Below are 17,556 nucleotides of genomic sequence, written 5' to 3'. Positions count from 1 at the left end.
TCTCTCCCTCCCTCTTGCCCACACCAATGCCCCACGTGCAGTCACCAAATACAATGTTTCAGGCCTCTTCATCCTCAAGGAGTCCTTTAAAATCCCTACCCCTGTGATCCTGAGAATCTACTTGTGACTTTCTTCCCCATTACTTATGTGATGGGCCACTTCTGTCCATCCCATCACAGCCAGCAGGGGAAACCCAGGACGGGGGGAGGGTCCACGCGGGGGTCAGTGTCTCCCGAGGTGAAATTAATAGAAGGTGCTTCCCACAAAGTAACCTGAGACCAGGTAAGGTCCAAATTTATATCATCTGTTTAAATCCTAATTATAGAAAGAGCACCAAGATACATTATCTTAACTAAAAGGAGCAAAATTTAGACACGATGACTACTTTGTCACTTTTTTTTTTTAATATATTTTATTGATTTTTTACAGAGAGGAAGGAAGAGGGATAGAGAGTTAGAAACATCGATGAGAGAGAAACATCGATCAGCTGCCTCCTGCACACCTCCTACTGGGGATGTGCCCACAACCAAGTTACGTGCCCTTGACCGGAATTGAACCTGGGACCTTTCAGTCCGCAGGCCGACGCTCTATCCACTGAGCCAAACCGGTTTTGGCTACTTTGTCACTTTTGTATAAAAAGGACAGAGAAGGTTATATATCTCTACTGACATACCTAGAAATGGATACACAAGACTACTGGCAATCGTACTGCGGGCAGGTCTGTGGGGAGATGTTTCAGTGTAGCCTTTTATAACTTTTGAGCTTTGAGAACCACATCAATAGCCCCTCTATTCAAAATACTTTTCATGTCTATACTTAGATATTTTTAAGTCGGTGCATCCAGTGAATATAAATCCCTGACATAAATCCATGAAGATCAACCCTGGCAGAGCAAGATACCTGTTAGACATGTGCGTGCAGGTGAGTGTGCATGTAGGTGGGTGCAGGCGGGCATGTGCACAGGTGTGTCTGCACATTGTAGTCCCATCATAACCTGCGGTGATGGGGGAGAGGATGTAGAGTCATGTCAAGGGCAGTGCCCTAAACGTCCAAGAATGAGACCCAATCTAAGCTCATACAGAGTTAAACCAGGGGACCCACTTCACTTTTCACAACTTCCCCCACCACCCAACCCCTCAATTCTATAACATTCAAACTCTATCAATAGAAATCTGGAGTAAAAATATGACTAAATGTTCTTTCGGATTCAATGCATATGTGTGTAGAGGCAGCTGTGTGTAGGTGGAAGGGTGTGAGATAGTGTATTTGTGTGGGGTGGGGGAGTAAGTATGTAAGGGGTGTGTTTGTCTATGTGTGTGTTTTTACTCAGCAAAAAGAGCAGAAAAGACTACCCCCCCAATAAGGGGTAGGCCCTTTGAACACAATAGGTGGGAAACACTTAGGGATACCCTCTTGCCCCCAAAAATGGCCAGACTATCACCTTCCCAGAAGTCAACAGAGGCCACCCGAGGGCCTGACCCAGGGCCCCAGAGCCAGGTGATACTGATTAATAATTCACATAGCTGAGCTTGGCATGGGGCCACAACAGGTGTCCTCTCCCACGCAACGCACCTTCATCCATGTGGCCATGTCATCCAATTAAGCCCTGAGAAGCCTAGTAAAGGGCCAGAGGCAGTTCCAGGCCTATCCTGAAGGAGCTGGGGCTGGGCAGTGAGGGGCCCTTATCCCCGAGGGGTCTCTCCAGTACGAAGGCAAACCACCACAAAGGAGTGAGAGGATATCCCTTCCAGTCAAGGCAGGCACAGCCAGGCCACAGCTCCCCGCACCATCCTCTCACTCAAAGGAAGTGTAATAAACCACACACACACACACACACACACACACACACACGTCTGAGAAAAAACAGGAGGAGCTGAGGAGCACAGGAAGGACAAGCCTCTTTTATTATCCCAAAATGCAAAGTATTGAAGGCACTTACAATAATAAGGTAGGAGGGGAGGGGTGGCATGGTAGGTCGGAGGTCAGAGCACAGAGGTAAATCAACAGGCCCCGCCCTAGTCACCACCCGGCATGGAGAAAAGGAAAAGCTACAGGACCAGGTCTGAAGCCAGTCAGGGTGCCTAGCTCTACAAAAGATACAAATCATTCTACAGAGGATTAGGAAATTAGGGGCACATGGCATCAAGAGGCAGGACTGGCAGTCACGAGTTAGTGGTTCTTTAAGGAACACACTCAGCAGTAACAAGGGACCTCAGGTCCCCTGCTGGAAGAGGTCTCTGTACATCTCGATGAGACGAGCAGCTTCACGCTGTCCAGAGAGCAGAGCACCATGGGTGGTAGAGTAGTACTTGCGGTGGGTGGCCTCACCTGAGAACAGCACCTGCATGGGCTGGGAGGGGGATAGGGAAATGAGGGTGGAGGAGCAAGAGAGGCCAAGAGTCTACCTATCTGGCCCAGAAATCCCCATCCATACTCTAAGTCAGAGGTATGAGTAAGCAGGTATTGCTGCTTCCACAGGATGAGGAGTTGCCCACCCCACCTGGCCACCTTCCCCTGCTTCTGCCCCAAATAGCAGGCCTCAGTTCTGTCTGCTCTGAGGCTTTTAGAAATTCTGGCTCTGCAGTCTCAGAGGTTCACTGTACCTCTTTACCAGTGAACTCAGGGAAAGCAGTTTAACCTCCCTAAGTCTTGGTGTTCTCATTTGTAAAATGGGTTCATACCACTGCTTCTGAGGGTGGTTGGAAGGATTAAGTGAAATAATGTATCTAAAGCACTTAGAACCTGGAAGAACATTAGCACTCGATAAAGTTAGGTGGTAATTTAACAAACCTTTATGGAGCCCCTGTTAGGATCCAGGGACTGTTCTGGGCACTTGGAAGATAAAAGGTGACCAGGCTGCTGCTTTGAGGAGCTTCCTTGCTGGTGGGGAAGCCAGACACGAAACCCAATTATTAACGGTGTCATATGTGACGTGATGGGTGTTTGAGTGAGGCGCTGAGAGCCTAGAAAAGAGGCTCATGGTTGGGGGGGACACACAAAGCTTCCCAGATGACAGGACCTTTGGACTGCTTCTTGGAAACGCTGGGTAAATAAACAGGCAAAGGATGGCAGGAAGAAGGCAAGGGGGACAAAAATGCACCAAAGCAGACCTTGTTCAGGGGACAGGGACAATTTTGGTACAGCCAGGCCTCAACCTCGAGAAACCAGGCTGTTTAGCTGGGCTCCAGGCAAAGCACAAGTGCTCACATCTTACGCTTGAATTTGGACTTTCCCAGGGCTTCTCAAACTGAATGTGCAAAAGCACCAACTGGGGACCCTGGCGGAGTAAAGTTTTTAATCAGCAGGTCTGGAGTGGACTGAGAGTCTGCATTTCTAACACATTCCCACGTGATGCTGGGGCTGCTGGTCCACAGACCACCCACTTCGAGTAGCGAAGCTTTAGCCCACCAACAAGGAGCACACAGAGTGGGTGAAACTGAAAGGGGCGGACTCATATTATGGCAGAGGACAAGCTGCCTACTCCCACATCCATTCTCCTTTCTCTTCAGTAACAAAGCCCTGATTTTTAATGGGGTCCACTGCCATCCAGAATAAAAATGATGTATCCTAGCCTCTCTTGCAGCTGGTATAGTCATGTGGCTAAGTTCTGGCCAATCAGCTTCAGTGTACTGTTGCTTAAGACACTGATTCAGCCCCAAGTGTTCCCCCAGCCCCCCCGCCCCACCTTGCAACCTGAAATGCAGATGAGAGAAGCAGCCTCTTGGACCACTAAGAGGCCTTGAAGATGAAGCAGGTTGCTAATGGTTTGAGGTCCTGACACCTACTTTGGATTTCCTTTTGTGTGATGGAAGTAAACTTCTGTCTTGTTTAAGCCACAGCTATTTTTGTTTTGTTTTGCTTCTTAGGAGGATGGTTGCAGCAGCAGTGAGGGCCTTGTCCTTTCTCCCCCGGAGCACAGCCAGGGCAGGCATAACGCACGTTGCTGGCTGGTTGACTCCACATTGGCGGATGGAGAGAGGCCAGTGGAAGCACCAATTCCACCAAAAAAAATTGTTTTACATGTAATTCTGTCGGGGTTTTAGCATTTATTGTGTGTGCAGAGAGGGACTCAAAAATACTTTATGGGAACAGAAATAGATATAATTATTTCTCTCCTACTTATTATCTTTCTCTATGTATTATTTATTATATAGTTGATATAATTTGGGGGAGGAGAAGTATTCTCAGTTTTGTATCCTAAAACCTCTTGGCAGGTGGAGTGAAAACATACTGGGGAAACTTACTTTCATTGAATCAGTGCTCTCCAACAGAGATTCCCATGATGATAGAAATATTCTATAGCTACATAACCTAACATGGTAGCCACCAGCCACAAGTGGCTACTGAACCTGAAATGTAGATAGTGCAACTGGAGACCTAAAATTTTAGTTTATTAATTTAAATTTTAATTAATCAAATGAAGTGTGACTAATGCCTACCATATTGGACAGCGCAGCATTAAACAGCTATTTTTATAATCTCAAGAAAGCGTTTGATTCCATCTTTTCTTCCAGATGTTAAGTGCACAATTTCTTGTTTTCTCTTCCATTATAAGAGGTATTCCACCCCTGTCTCACCTGGCACTCCTTTGTGAATACACTTCCCCCCTCCTCTGCCTGGACAAACACACAAGCAGAATATGTACAACCAGCCCTCCCAGACCCCTCCTCAGCCTGCCCCCCACACTCACCGCGGTCTTGGAGCTCTCCGTGTATGGCAGGGGCTTGGCCAGCTTCTCCACGTCGGTCCCAGTTGAGCCCACCTGCGTGTACGAATAGGAGCCTCGGAAGTAAGGGTTGCTGCCCCAGGCTGAGCGCAGGATTCGCCGAGGCTTGGGAATGTTGGGGTTCCCTGTTGGAGAGTCAGAAGAGCAGAGAGGAAGGAGGATAAGAAATGGCCACACAAAGACACCCTGAGTAGAGCACTCCCGTCCACCTCCGGGGTTCCAGGAGGGCCAGGCTGCTGTGGAGAGGCTTGGGGGATGGAGGAGGGAGGCTGAGTTCAAGCTGTGTACCCTTTGCCTCCTTGTGACCCCGGCAAAACACCTCATCTCCCCGGGCCTTAATTTTCCTACCCGAGAAACAATTCCTTCCAACTTCAGGGGTTCTTGTGGGGCTTTCCCAGGATAGTGGCTGAAAGATGTTCTACTAAAAGAATCCGACAGTAAAACACAAATCCACCTCTTAGCAAGGCAATGGATAGGATGCGGGCAATCTGAGGTTTTGCGGTGGCATCCCAGTTTTTACCATCAGCCCTTAGAAGAACACAGAGCCTATGGTTTTGAGTGTCTCAGGCTCCAGACTGGGGGAGAGAGCCCACAATTTAGGAGCCCAAGGCTGAGACGTGGCAGCTGGTGGCAGCTCTCCCAGTGGCCGTGCCACCTCAGTTTCGCAATCTGTGGAGAGGAGAGCGGCCACACGGTTCATGGGATTCAGAGGGTCTGGCAGGGGATGGCGGGTGGGTGGCTGGGGAGAGGCAGATGGCTGGGGCGGGGCGGGTGGCTGGAGGGGCGGGCACAAGCAGGCAGCGGGGCGCAGGGCCGCACCTGTGAACTGCCGCAGCATCTCTGTGCAGATCTCGGCCACCGCCTCGTCGTCGAACTTCTCCATGACGAGGGCCTCCTCCCCACAGATCCAGCCGCTCAGCACGTGGCCGTAGCGCTCGGGCGGGTAGAGGACGTCGAAGCCGCAGATCTTGCGGTACCAGAGCTCGGGCGGGTAGGTGAGGGTGCGGCTCTCCGCCTCGTCCTCCCACACAAACTGTAAGCTGTTGCACTCGGGGCCCCAGAAGGGCTCCTCGAACTCCAGGAAGATCTTGTCGGTGGTGCCGATGCCCAGGCGGTGGATGGCAGCCACCTTCTCGGCGGGCAGGCCTGGGCAGAAGAAGCTGGCGTGCTGCTTCTTGAGCACGCCCAGCGACACGGTCACGATCACGTGGTCCGCCGGGATCACCTCGCAGTCCTCGCACTCTACCAACACCGGCCACAGCTCGTCCTCGTCCGGCCCGTGCCCGTGCGGCTCCCCCTCTCCCTGGCCGCCCTCGCCGGTGTCATGATTGTGGTCACCCTCACCACGGGGCTCAATCTCGGGACCCCGGGGGCGGCCAGACGCCTGGTCCCAGTGCACACAGCGGACGGCTTTCCCCAGCTGGATGACGTGGGCCGGGATGCCCTCGGCCAGCAGCTCCACAACCCGCATGAAACCCGAGGGTATGATGTGGTGGGCGCCGGGGATCTCCGTCCACTCCCCGAAGGCGCTCAGGGACACCTCGTCCATGCTGTGCGAGCTACTCTCGCAGCTCTCCACCTGCGGGAAGAGCCAGAGAGAAGCCAGGTGACTCACAGGGCTGGGCAGGGGTCGGCGCTGGACCTCCGGGCAGCGTGCCCTCCTCGGACCCAGATTCCCCAGAATGGTCTTCCTCGCTCTGGCACCTACACTCAACTGAGCTCCCACCGGGCAAAGATACCTTCAGGTACTGCTGGATCATGGCGAGCTTCAGGCGCTTGGTGGCCTCCGTGTCCTCAGGGTCATTCCTGATGCGGTTGCGCACCTCCTCCCGGGTGAACACCCCCACGCTGTTCTGACTCTCAGCATTGACTGGTTTACCATGCCGGAAGAACTCCTGGGTCAAGTTATAGACCTGCCGGAGAGACCCCAGGGGGCTGAAAATACACTCCCTCATCTCCCCTCCATCTCAGACCGAAGGGCCCCAACACTTCCCAGATGTCCCCAGATAGGCCACACCCACAACCCCTCTTCCCTTGGTGCCTCAAGGTGGTGCTTAATACTGCACTGAGACTCAACAGGGTCCTGGTTCAGGGATGGCAAGCTCCCGTGGGCAGCCAGCCTCCTCCAGACGCTGCCCTCTAAGGCCACCTGGGCTTGTGAGGGAGCTGGGGTGGGCCCTGGAGGCTCTGTTGCTGGGCCCCTGCTTAGAAAGTGATATGTTTGGTGCCTGTACAGTTTGTGGGAAAGGACCCATCCCTCATGGGTTCTACGTGGCCAAGCCGACAACCCACTTTAGAACCTAGATCTGCACACTTAATCCCTTTTCAAGAACCAAATGCACAAAGCACTTCCCTTCCACCTCTGCCCTAGCGTGTCTGCTTCACTCTCTCCGAAGAGGCAGTCTGGGTGGTGGCCTGGCTAGTGTTTTGAGGAAGACAGAGAAGAAGGGGCCCTGAAGTCTGATCTCCCAGGAGACGCTGCCTGGCTCTGCTCAGATCCACACAAGGTGCTCCCTTTACTGTGGGACTCAGACTCAGGTAAGGAAGATGCCATGTTGGGGCAGGGTATGTGGAGGGCAGGGAGGTCCCAGTGTGCCAAGGAATGGAAATGCATTTCACGGGCATATTTTGTCAAGAACTTCAACCCACATCTCATCAACAGAAAGAAATGAACAACCCCTGGCCTACTGCCTTCCTGCCTGTGTGGTATATCACCCCCATCAAACACTGGGCAGGTCTCCCTGAGGAAAGGAAGCCAGTCCTGGATCAGGCATGGGACTCCCCAAAGGGCAAGGCTTCAGCCCCAACATTCATCAGCAAACGTTCACTGGGCTCTTTGCCAGACACAGGTTGTAAAAGTGAACTAGACAGCCATAGTCCTAAACCCCTGCCCTAAAGTTGGGGAGACATCATAAAATGTGCTGTGACAGCAAAGAGCCCGGGATTTGTGAGATCAACCCAGATAACCATGGACAGTCCGGATAGAGTCAAGTTGGCAGTGGGAGGGAAAGGAAAGGTATTTCGGACAAAAGGAACAGCATATTCAAAGATGAAAGAGAGGAAGAAGGGAGAGAGAACGTAAGATGCATGGTGCTAAAAGTGGTTCAATGTTGCTGAAGTGAACAGCACGGAAAGAGATAACTTTGGAAAGGCAGGCAGGAGCTCAGCATGAGGGACTAAGGGGCTTGTCAAGGACTCTGGACTTTATCCAAGGCCTTGGCATCACTGACGGGTTGTGAGCATAACCACACACCCACTCTCCCTCCCGGAACACTGGAAATGCAGGATCCCTGGCCAAACATCTGGGGCTGGTGCCTATTAATGGTGTGCTTCCCTTCCTAAAGTGAGTCTCAATGTGGTCAAACACACATTCATGGGAATGAGTCTGCCCTTTAACCCAGCCCTGGCACAGACTTTCGGGCAGCAGGGTGGAGGAAGGAAAGTGGCAATGCCCACTCCCAACCATATATCTCCACATGAGATATAAACATGAATTAAACGTCTCTGAAGTATAAAATATAAAGAATGAGTTGAATTGTTTATTTTTCCTCCCTTCAGTCACAAGATGCTGGGTGTTTGGCCTTAACTAGAGTTCTCAGCAAATTCCTCACCCAGTACTACTGCCAAGGAGTCAGGCTTTCAACTTGCCTCCTCCTCCATGTGTTTTTCCTTTGGGTGATAACCAACATGGTACCCACCCAGTCCTTACCTTATGTTGACTAGAGGCCAAAATGCCAGCTGAGTAACAAATTCAGTCTCTCTACGTGACTCTTCACCAGCAAGGACAGCCTTAACTGAATATGGGTTTTTCATATGGGTACAGTCTCCTGACCTGGGTCAAATGACACCTTTCTAATGTCACCCAAGGGAAATGAGACAAGCCTATAACAGCTAATACTCACCCCGATTCTCATTAAGCACTTTTCATCAGGATCTCATTTAGTCCTCATGACACTATAAAGTAAGTATAACTATGTCCATTTTACAGATGAGGAAAGTAAGGCTCAGAGAGCCTCAATAACTTGCCCGAGATTATACAACTAATAAAGGGTTGAACTGGTATTTGAACCAAGGTAGTCTCGCTCCAGAGAGTGAGCTCTATACTACTGCAACTCATTTATTTGTTAACAAATATAATGCATTCAAATGAGAAGCCCTTCAAAGTCATCACCTTTGGAGGGAGGCTGCCTATCTGCTAGGGACCCACCCTCAGGCAGGGCTTCACGTGCTTAGAGCACACCACTTTAGAACAGCCTCCAGCACTGGTTAACAGCCACACAGGGAAATCTATCTCTGGACCTCATGGTTAACACCCTTTCCTTCTCACATAAAGCAGCACCACTCAGACTAATAACCCACCTTATCCATCTTACTTTCTACAACATACACTCTTGATTTTCAAAAATCAAGCCCACAGCAGAAATTGATGGTGATCTATTTTTAAGGGTTTAAAAGAACAAGTCAGTCATGGACCCTGAAGGTCATTTTCAAAAGGCATCCATGTTTAAAATACTCACAATCAGAGCATGACTGATTCCCAGTAGACCAGGAAGTTCCATTTTGAAGAATACTAGTTCTTATCTACTCATTAATAATTCAGTCCTTCGCACGAGTGAAAACACATAATACCATGGGATTGCACATAACATTCCTTGTGGGTGCACACACACTGAGCCAGCCTCCCTGAGCAGGAACTACCCCAAAACAAAGGTCATATCTCCTTTCCCATGCCCACAGAAAATGTACAATAGGTGTTTGTTGGCCAATTTATGGACCTAGAGTGAAGGGTTGTTATACTATAAACACAAGGTATCAGAAAACAGGGCCTACATGTTACCTTGCTTGTCCAGTGCAGTTCACAGCACCACTGAAAGATACTAAAAATATTGACATATTTTTAAAAACCTGATAAGACAAGGATGTGTGCCACTTCTATCCAACACTATACTGGAGATACTGGCCAGTGCAATAAGCAAGAAAAATAAATAGTCTTAGGCTGTGCTGTTCAATACAGTAGCCACTAGACACTTGTAGCAATTTAAAATTAAATAATTAAATATTTACTTACTCAGTTTTACTACTACATTGCAAGAGCTCAAGAGCCACATATGGCTAGTGACTACAATACTGGATAGTACAGGTATAAAACATCTCCATTATTGTAGAAAGTTCTATTAGACAATGCGGGTCTGAGGATTAGAAAGGAAAAAATAAAATTCTCATCTATTTTTGTATAGAATTATATACATAAAATTCCAAAAACATTATTAGAATATAAATTAATATAACATATTAACAGATATAGCATTAGAATTAAAATAATAATTTACCAAGGTAGTTGAAATCAATATGTAAAATCAGTTATATGCCAGAAACAACTAGAAAATAAAATTGTTTTTAAATTACCATTTACAAGAGTATCCAAAAGCAATAACAATAATCACTGCCTAAGTACCTAGTAATAAATCTAATAAAAGATGTTTAAGGCCTTTCTGGGGAAATATTTAATCATGTGTACCAATAATCTCTTAACTAGTAGTTCTCCACTCATCATCTTCATTCTATCCACAAATTGTCCTGATATTCCAAATGCAGGGCTGACAGAGTGGCAGCTGTTGCAAAGACATGACCAGGATCTTAAAAGACTTCCTGCACACTGCCAAGGGATTCCCTGCCCCCATACTCTATGCCTAGCTGGCCTGTTAACACCTCACCTCGTTGTATAAATCGCTGAATTCCTCAACCACGTCCTTGGGGATCCTGCGGCCACGGTTGGTAAGGTAGCAGGCCACGCCATTCTTGGAGTAGAGGCTGATGCGGCCCACGCTGCGCTCCCCATCAGTTGTCTCTTCCAGAAGGCCATTGGCTTCTGCTAGATGATAGATGGGATTCCCCTGGGAGCCATGGATCCAGGTGGCTCCCAGCTCAAAGGTCGCGTGTCCTGATGGTGACAACAATAAGACCTTAGAGGGGTAGGGATTTCTTCAGAGAGGGCTAGAACACTGCCTCACCCTCCTTCCTCCAGAAGAATCATTCCACCCCCACAAAAGGCAAGATGGGGATTAGGGTCCCCCTCTGGCAACCAACCAAAGTTTTCAGTGAAAATATCCCAGTGAAACTGTATGTGGCACAAAATGGATTCCACTTTATAGCTGAGATAACTGCTACCTGAATGACTCAGTGATTTGCCCCAGAGTCACCACACTGGACTAATTAGAAGTGGGTAGACCAGAGGGCACCAAAAGCTGAAAACCCAGTGCCCTGCTTCTAGTGGGTTCCTGGTGGGCACTGAGGGCATTTTTTACTAATCAATCTTTAGAGCCTCAGGCTTGAGGCTCCCTAAGAATCTTGCCTGGTATTAGCTCCCAATAGGGACAGAATGGGGCCAACATCCTGGATACCCTACTAAGTCTGGGGACCCTCCTCAGGGCAGAGCAGGGAGCTCCAAGTCACACAGCCACTGGGAGGTGATGTCCAGGAATATGGTACCCTTCCTGGCTCCAGACACTCAGCAAAAACAGGAACAAGGGGAGTAGCTTGAGGTCAGCTGCAAGGTCAGTGCCACAGCCCTATCCACCAGGCTCTGCCAGGAGATGGGGCAGCCCAAAGCAGGTCCCAGTCTGAGGATATTTCCTATCCTCTCCCACATGCTTCTCTGCCTGTGTCATCCTTGCTACACCACTGCATCCAAAGAGTTCCAGTTACTATCTCCAGGTCTACACACAGTGTCCCTGGAGCCTCTCGTCCTTGACCCCTGCTCTTATCACTGAGATTCACAGCTACAATCTCACACTGCAGCTAGCCCAACTGCAGCCTGGGCTTTCAGCCCTGAGTGTCAGCACACACAACACATGCACATATGCCCTTGCCTGGACACGCTCTCCCCTCTCCTGGCAGGTCTGCCTTGGTGTTCCTCACATATATCATTCCATAAGTATCACCTCATCCTTCTCACTACTATCCAACTTCCCCCAACACTTGAGACCCACCCAAACTCCCTCTCCCAGGGAAGCTTCCTGCCCAATTGTGCACCCCCTCAGGCTCCTGAAGCCCCATCTCTCCCTCCTCACTACTTGTACCATCATTTCACTGCACAGCATGTCTTAGCTGTCAGCTACCACTGAGACTGGGCTGTTTGTCTTCCCTTCTTCTGCTTCCATCTCAGACTCTGCATGTCTTATCAAGACTCAAGAACCACAAATGCAGCAGCCCCTTCTCTAAGACTCCAGGCCAGCCAATCAGGTGTTAAGCAAAGAGTCCCGCCCTTCCCTGCTGGCTGTCCCCGCATTTACAAGTGCCTTGGATGCACTTTCATCCTTACGGCTAACATACTCTCCTGTGTGTGCCAGGGGACAACAGATGCAACTTCATGTATGCTATCCAGTAAATGCTATAGGGGAAGACTCCTAATGTGGTCAAAGTCTCCGAAAGAAGAAAGTACCCAGGTGTCTTCAACCTCTGCTTATTCTAAGCCTGACCACCTACATTTCTCGCCCATCCATCAAAAGTGGACACACAGAATCTTCTTGGCCTTGCTGCCCGTGAGGGAACAAAAATCCTATGGTCAATACAGCCCACAGTGCATGGTCCCTACCTGCTCAATCTCTCCATGGCCAGACCCCCTGGCTGGGAAGCCCTGGCCTCCAGTGGCATTTCAGGCAAGTCCCCATCTTCTAGAATCCATGGTGTAATCTGCCCACCGCTGTGGTAAGTCTCTTACCTGGCTGCTTTCTCCAGAGTCTTCATTACTCTGCAACCTGGACAGACCCTTTTCCCAGAGACCTGCCATAACCCACAAGGAGGCCCAAAACCCCCTTGCACCTCCACTGCCCTGAGTTCCTATTGTGCCAGCTAACTCTTGGTCATGATACACTAATTCACACTCAAAAGTTAATGACTAATAGAAGCTCACAGAATTCCCCTTTTAGTGAAATAGAAACTGGTCCATCCACTGCTAAGAGAACTTGGTTCTGGGCATCCCCTCTCTCCTAAACACTGAATCCTAGGTCATGTTCCAAAAACGGAGGCCAGAACCCTATCCTGTCTACCTCAGAGGGCTACGGAGAGGACAAAGGAAGCTTTTGGAAAACATCCAGGAAGCATGCGTGATGGAATAACTACCCCCAGAGAAGCTGCTAAAGTAATGAGATTTCAGGCAAGGCCAAGGCATTGGGGAAAAGAAGTGACTTTGGGAGGTAGCTGGGCCGAGGTGGCACTCACCGAGTTTCACACTCTCCACACGGCCTCCAATGCGACTAGAAGCCTCAAGCACAGTGACATCCGTGAAGCCCTGCTCCAGAAGTGCTTTGGTTGCAGCCAGGCCAGCCAAACCAGCACCGATCACTACCACACGAGGCTGTCCCCTTCTCCGTAGGCCACGACTGAGAGGGTCATCCGCACTGTCGCCACTGGATTCACAACTTTGCATACCGTCCGCACTCGCCTCCTAGGAACCTGCAGGAAACAGGAAGGTCATAGCTCATCTACTATACCTTCACTTCCCACCTGCCCCAAGGGGCATTCACGGGCTCTGCTCTCAAAGGGAGCCCTCGAGCCCTCCCTGTCCTCCTCAAGGACCTGGAAATAAAAGCCATCTCCAAAGGATGTGGGGTGGGAAGAAGAGACACAGAAAGGGAGAGAAGAAGGAAGGGGTGGATTGTGGGCCCTCACCAGCAAGCAGGAGAGCTGGGGGCCCACCTGTAGCCCCTGAAAGCCATCAATCCACCCAAAACCTGTTAGGCACTACCTCTTGCCCAAGACTGAGAAACAAGAGCCAGTCAGGGAGAGAATGACCAAGAAGGTCAAAGTCAAGAGAAACTGCCTGGCACTGGACCAGCTGGGCCAGCACTGCCACTGTGGTTCAGCCCCCACCAAACTGAGGATGCTCACACTGACCCCAGGATGCTTGCATGGACTTCAGGATGCTCACACCAACCCCAGATACTCTCCCTCTACTCTCCCTCCCTTCCTAGTTCTTCCCTCACACTCTCTCTTTCTTGCCCCTTCTCTTCTCCTCTGGATTTCTGTTGCTCTTTCACAGCCTCAGTGAGGTGGCAATTTGGTGGGCAGGACCTAGTCCCGCCCTCCCCCCAAAAATGCCACGAGGCCGGTATTGGATGAGCCCCTGCTATTCCGGGTAGACCTCTGGTTGTTTTCCCCAGCCATCCAGCCCCTCAGTCACCACAAAGCAGCAAGGAGCCCAGGAAACAGTGAACCGTGAGGACCCGTGGCACCAGAGGCCAGACATCAAATTGACAGTTACACTAAGCCAGCTTGCTCAGAGACGCCAGGCGAGGGAGCTGATGGCTAGGAGGCGAAGGGGTCCCTGAATCTGGCCCAAGGGCTGGGAGAGGCTACCTCTCTATTCCCAGAGTGACCACAAAGGTCTGAAGGTGTTCATGGGTTGCTTCCCTGGCCCAAGCAACTTAGATTCCAGTTGCCTTTGCTGAGGTTTCAGTGGCAGGAGTTACAGACTCCAATAGCATCCAGGACCGAACAACAGGGAGCAAATATGGGTGGAAGGTGGTTGCTGGACAGCAGACAGGGGGCATCTAAAAAGCTGTCACCTGTACCTGATACGGCATATTCCACCAAATAGATATGCTAAAGAATGTTCATAGCAGCTTTATTTAAAATAGTCAGAAGCAACCCAAAGGTCCAGCCACAGGAGAAAGAATAAATCTATCATGCTATATACAGCATAGCCACGCAAGGAAATAGTTCTCAGCAATCATCTCAACAACACTGCATTGAGCAAAAGATGCCAGAGATACAAGAGTTCATACTGTATGACTCCATTCATGTAAAGTTCACAAAGAGGTCAAATCAATCTGTGATGACAGAGACAAGATGGGAACTGAACAGGGCCAGGAGGGAACTCTCTGGGGTGGAAGAATATGTACCTTGGTGTGGATGGTAGTTACAATGTACATATAAGAATCCACAGCGTTGGATATTTAGGATTTGTGCCATTCAGTGTATGTGTGTGCATACCTCAGTAACCATTCAGATATCCATTCCTGGCTCCCTATAAAAAAAAAAAAATAACACCAGCACACTGACTTCCTTCTCCACACATGTCAAGGTGTAGCAAAGTGGTCTTTTTCTCAATATACTCAGGCTAAGAAACTGCTCCTCACCCCTCCTCCACCCACTCCACCTGCCCACACCACACCTGGGCATGGACTGCCTCCAAATGCCATCCAAACTCCCCAGGCCCAGCCAGCTCAGTGCAGAAATGATTCCTCAGGGGGCCGGAAGGTGGTGCCATGGCCCAGAGCTCCTGGGAGGGGACTCCCCAGCTCAGAATGTATCCGGGTTTTCCCATTCCTCCTCCCTCCTCCTTCTTCTGTCCCTCTACACTCCCTCCCCCACCCCCTCCTGATGTTCTATCCAGCCACATGGGGGGTCAGGGCTGCCTGGAGTCCTTTCCTCCCCTTCTCCTTCCCCGCTACAGGTTCTAACAGGGAAGTAAATGTAGATAGAAGTGAGGGTATGGCTGCCTGCACCCCCTGCCAGGGCAGCCAGCAGGGAGAAAGGGTCAGAGATTCAGTGCAGACAAGGAACCTGCTCTGCAGCAGGTTTGTAAACATACCGGGTGCTCCTAGCTGCCAGCTGCCACTGACGTCACCACTGCTGGGCACCCAATGACGCCATGCGAAGTGGCTCTGCTGCCCTCCCTGCTCCCACGCCTGTTCCCCAGGGCTGGGGGCACTCTGCCTACATGCTTTTTTCTTGGCCTCCATCCCCACCCCCAGCCCTAGGCCACCCCCCAAAAAAACACAAAAAACAAACAAAAAAAACACTTTTATACAATAAAGGGATGGGATCAATGCAGTGATTCTCAAATCTAACTGGTGGAACCCCTTCTCAAAAAGCTCCTGTGGAGTTCAGAGTGTGGCTGGGATGAAACTGGTCTCATCACAGAACCCCCCACTACACTGTTGTGACAGTCAAATAAGGCCCTATGTGGATGTCACAAGATTCTCAAGAGCCTCATGTGTGAAAATTATTTGTAAAGTTCCGTAGCTAAATTATGAGCAGACTGTCTTTGTGACTGGGTTCAGTAATGGATTGTGGGAAGTACAGGCCAGCAGCTTGCCTTCAAGATGAACACAGAAAGAATCCTGAGTTCCCAAGTATCAGAGACCTTGAACTCAGACATCACACCTGGGGTGCCACAGTAGAAACAGGTAAGTGGGCCATATAGGTCACCTGCACCCCTGACCTTCACAGCTAATCCCGTCAACCCCTAGCACCCTCAAGAAGCCAGAGAGGCCACTCACACAGCCCACTGACGGCAGATAGATAAGGAGTCAGTGGCCCATGGCCCCGTATCGGCCTTTGGAGCCAACACACCTCGGGGTCCAAACTGAAAGGGAGAGAGAAAATTATGTCCAGGGACACCTACTGTGTGCTGGGCCCCAGTTAAACGCTGAACTGGACTTTTAGGTGCTCTGTTATCTGACTGGGGGTGGGGAAAGCAATTTATTTTCCATTGGTTTATGTCATCTTTCCCTTTCAAATTTTTTTTTAATTTTAAGAGAAAATGCCTTATTGAGGAAGAATACTTAATGCTCCTCAGTGCCCACCTGCCTTTCTCTAGATTTGGGGAAATAAATAAATAAATAACATCCGCTCCTTCATCTGTATGCACAGGAGAAACAGAACACCCTGTACTTTTCAAGCAGATAAAGGAGAGAAGAAAAAAAGTGCTGGCTCAGCCAGGCAGGGAAGAGGAGGGGGAGGAGTAGGAGGAGGGAGGGGGGAGGAGGAGGAGAGGGTTGGAAGGAGGAGGAGGGATGGGGAGGAGATGGGCAGGGGCACAGGACAATAGCACTTGCCTTCTTGTTCCTATTCACATGCCAAAATGGGGGTGGGAGCCTGCGTCCCCAAGTCCTCAAGCAGGCCAAGACTGGCAGCTTCAAGGAATCAGGCCAGACACTGCATGAGTGTCTCACCACCATTCAAGATGCCCTGCTGCCCACCCCCATCCTCCATCCCATTCCAGCCTGCAGGCCACCACCTCCCCCTGCTGCCCAGAGCCCATACTGCCCTGAATGACCTGCCCAAGAAACCAAACTGGAAAGAAGAGGGCAGCAGGGGGAGGAGAGAGGACACAGGGAACAAAAACCCTGTCCCCTGGCAGGGTCACCAAACAAGGATGAATGAACACCAGGAGGCCACCCAACGGGAACGGGCACTAGCAGACAAGCATGTGTCAACTTCCCCACCCACCTTTTCTCAATATCCTCACCAGTTTCATGTCACCCTGAGATTTACCCTCCAAGAACTGCCTCCCAATCACCAAATACCAGAGACATCTTTTAGTCCTGGCCTCCCACATATGACCCTGCCCAGCCCCTCTTGGAAATGCCCAGAACTGAGCTGGGGTCACCACACATCGCCTTACACTTTCCCCATGGCAGTTAAAGTTTCTGGAGTGCCAAGCACTCCCGGGCTCAAAACTGAAGGCATCCTTCATGGAAGACCCGCCCTTATCCATCAGGTCAAACCATGCCAACTCCGCAGTCCAAATAACTTTGCCTCTACACTCAACTCCCCCAGACAGGGCCTGCCTCCTCCACCTGAACCAGGCATAAGGAAGGCCTTACTTAGTACTTGACCCTCTGGACCTAGCTGACCTTTGTGGCTTCAGTTTGCACTCCACCCCCTCAAACATACACACATACCCCAACTTCACTAAAGTTGAACATCCACAGTGCAGCCCAGCTGAAGGCCTGTGGGAAACGTCCCTCCTGCACACATCAGAGAATCTGGCTCTCGGTTCTCTTATATGCACACCCTTGTGGGGAGCGCTGTGGTTGTGC

At 50.3% G+C, this 17,556-nt stretch overlaps 1 protein-coding gene across 6 annotated transcripts in view; it reads right to left on the bottom strand.

Annotated features, from left to right (window-relative positions):
- Positions 1-1,874: 1,874 nt before the first annotated feature.
- Positions 1,875-17,556, bottom strand: part of SMOX (spermine oxidase) — a 37,932-nt gene continuing 22,250 nt past the window's right edge. Inside the window, exons 2-9 of one of the 6 annotated variants that reach the window (XM_080683394.1) lie at positions 12,947-13,180; positions 10,441-10,667; positions 9,564-9,603; positions 6,466-6,639; positions 5,546-6,305; positions 4,691-4,851; positions 2,791-2,880; positions 1,875-2,350 (exon numbers count right to left, since the gene is read on the bottom strand). In XM_080683394.1, coding sequence (XP_080539520.1) covers positions 2,213-2,350; positions 2,791-2,880; positions 4,691-4,851; positions 5,546-6,305; positions 6,466-6,639; positions 9,564-9,603; positions 10,441-10,589 — 1,512 coding nt within the window. In that variant the 5' untranslated portion in view covers positions 10,590-10,667; positions 12,947-13,180 and the 3' untranslated portion in view covers positions 1,875-2,212. The remainder of the gene's footprint in view (positions 2,351-2,790; positions 2,881-4,690; positions 4,852-5,545; positions 6,306-6,465; positions 6,640-9,563; positions 9,604-10,440; positions 10,668-12,946; positions 13,181-17,556) is intronic. The other 5 variants (XM_080683395.1, XM_080683390.1, XM_080683391.1 and 2 more) reach the window with 5 other exon arrangements.

Source organism: Plecotus auritus, assembly GCF_963455305.1.
Source record: "Plecotus auritus genome assembly, chromosome: 8".
Lineage (NCBI taxonomy): Eukaryota > Metazoa > Chordata > Mammalia > Chiroptera > Vespertilionidae > Plecotus > Plecotus auritus.
This window is presented reverse-complemented; position numbering and strand designations above follow the sequence as displayed.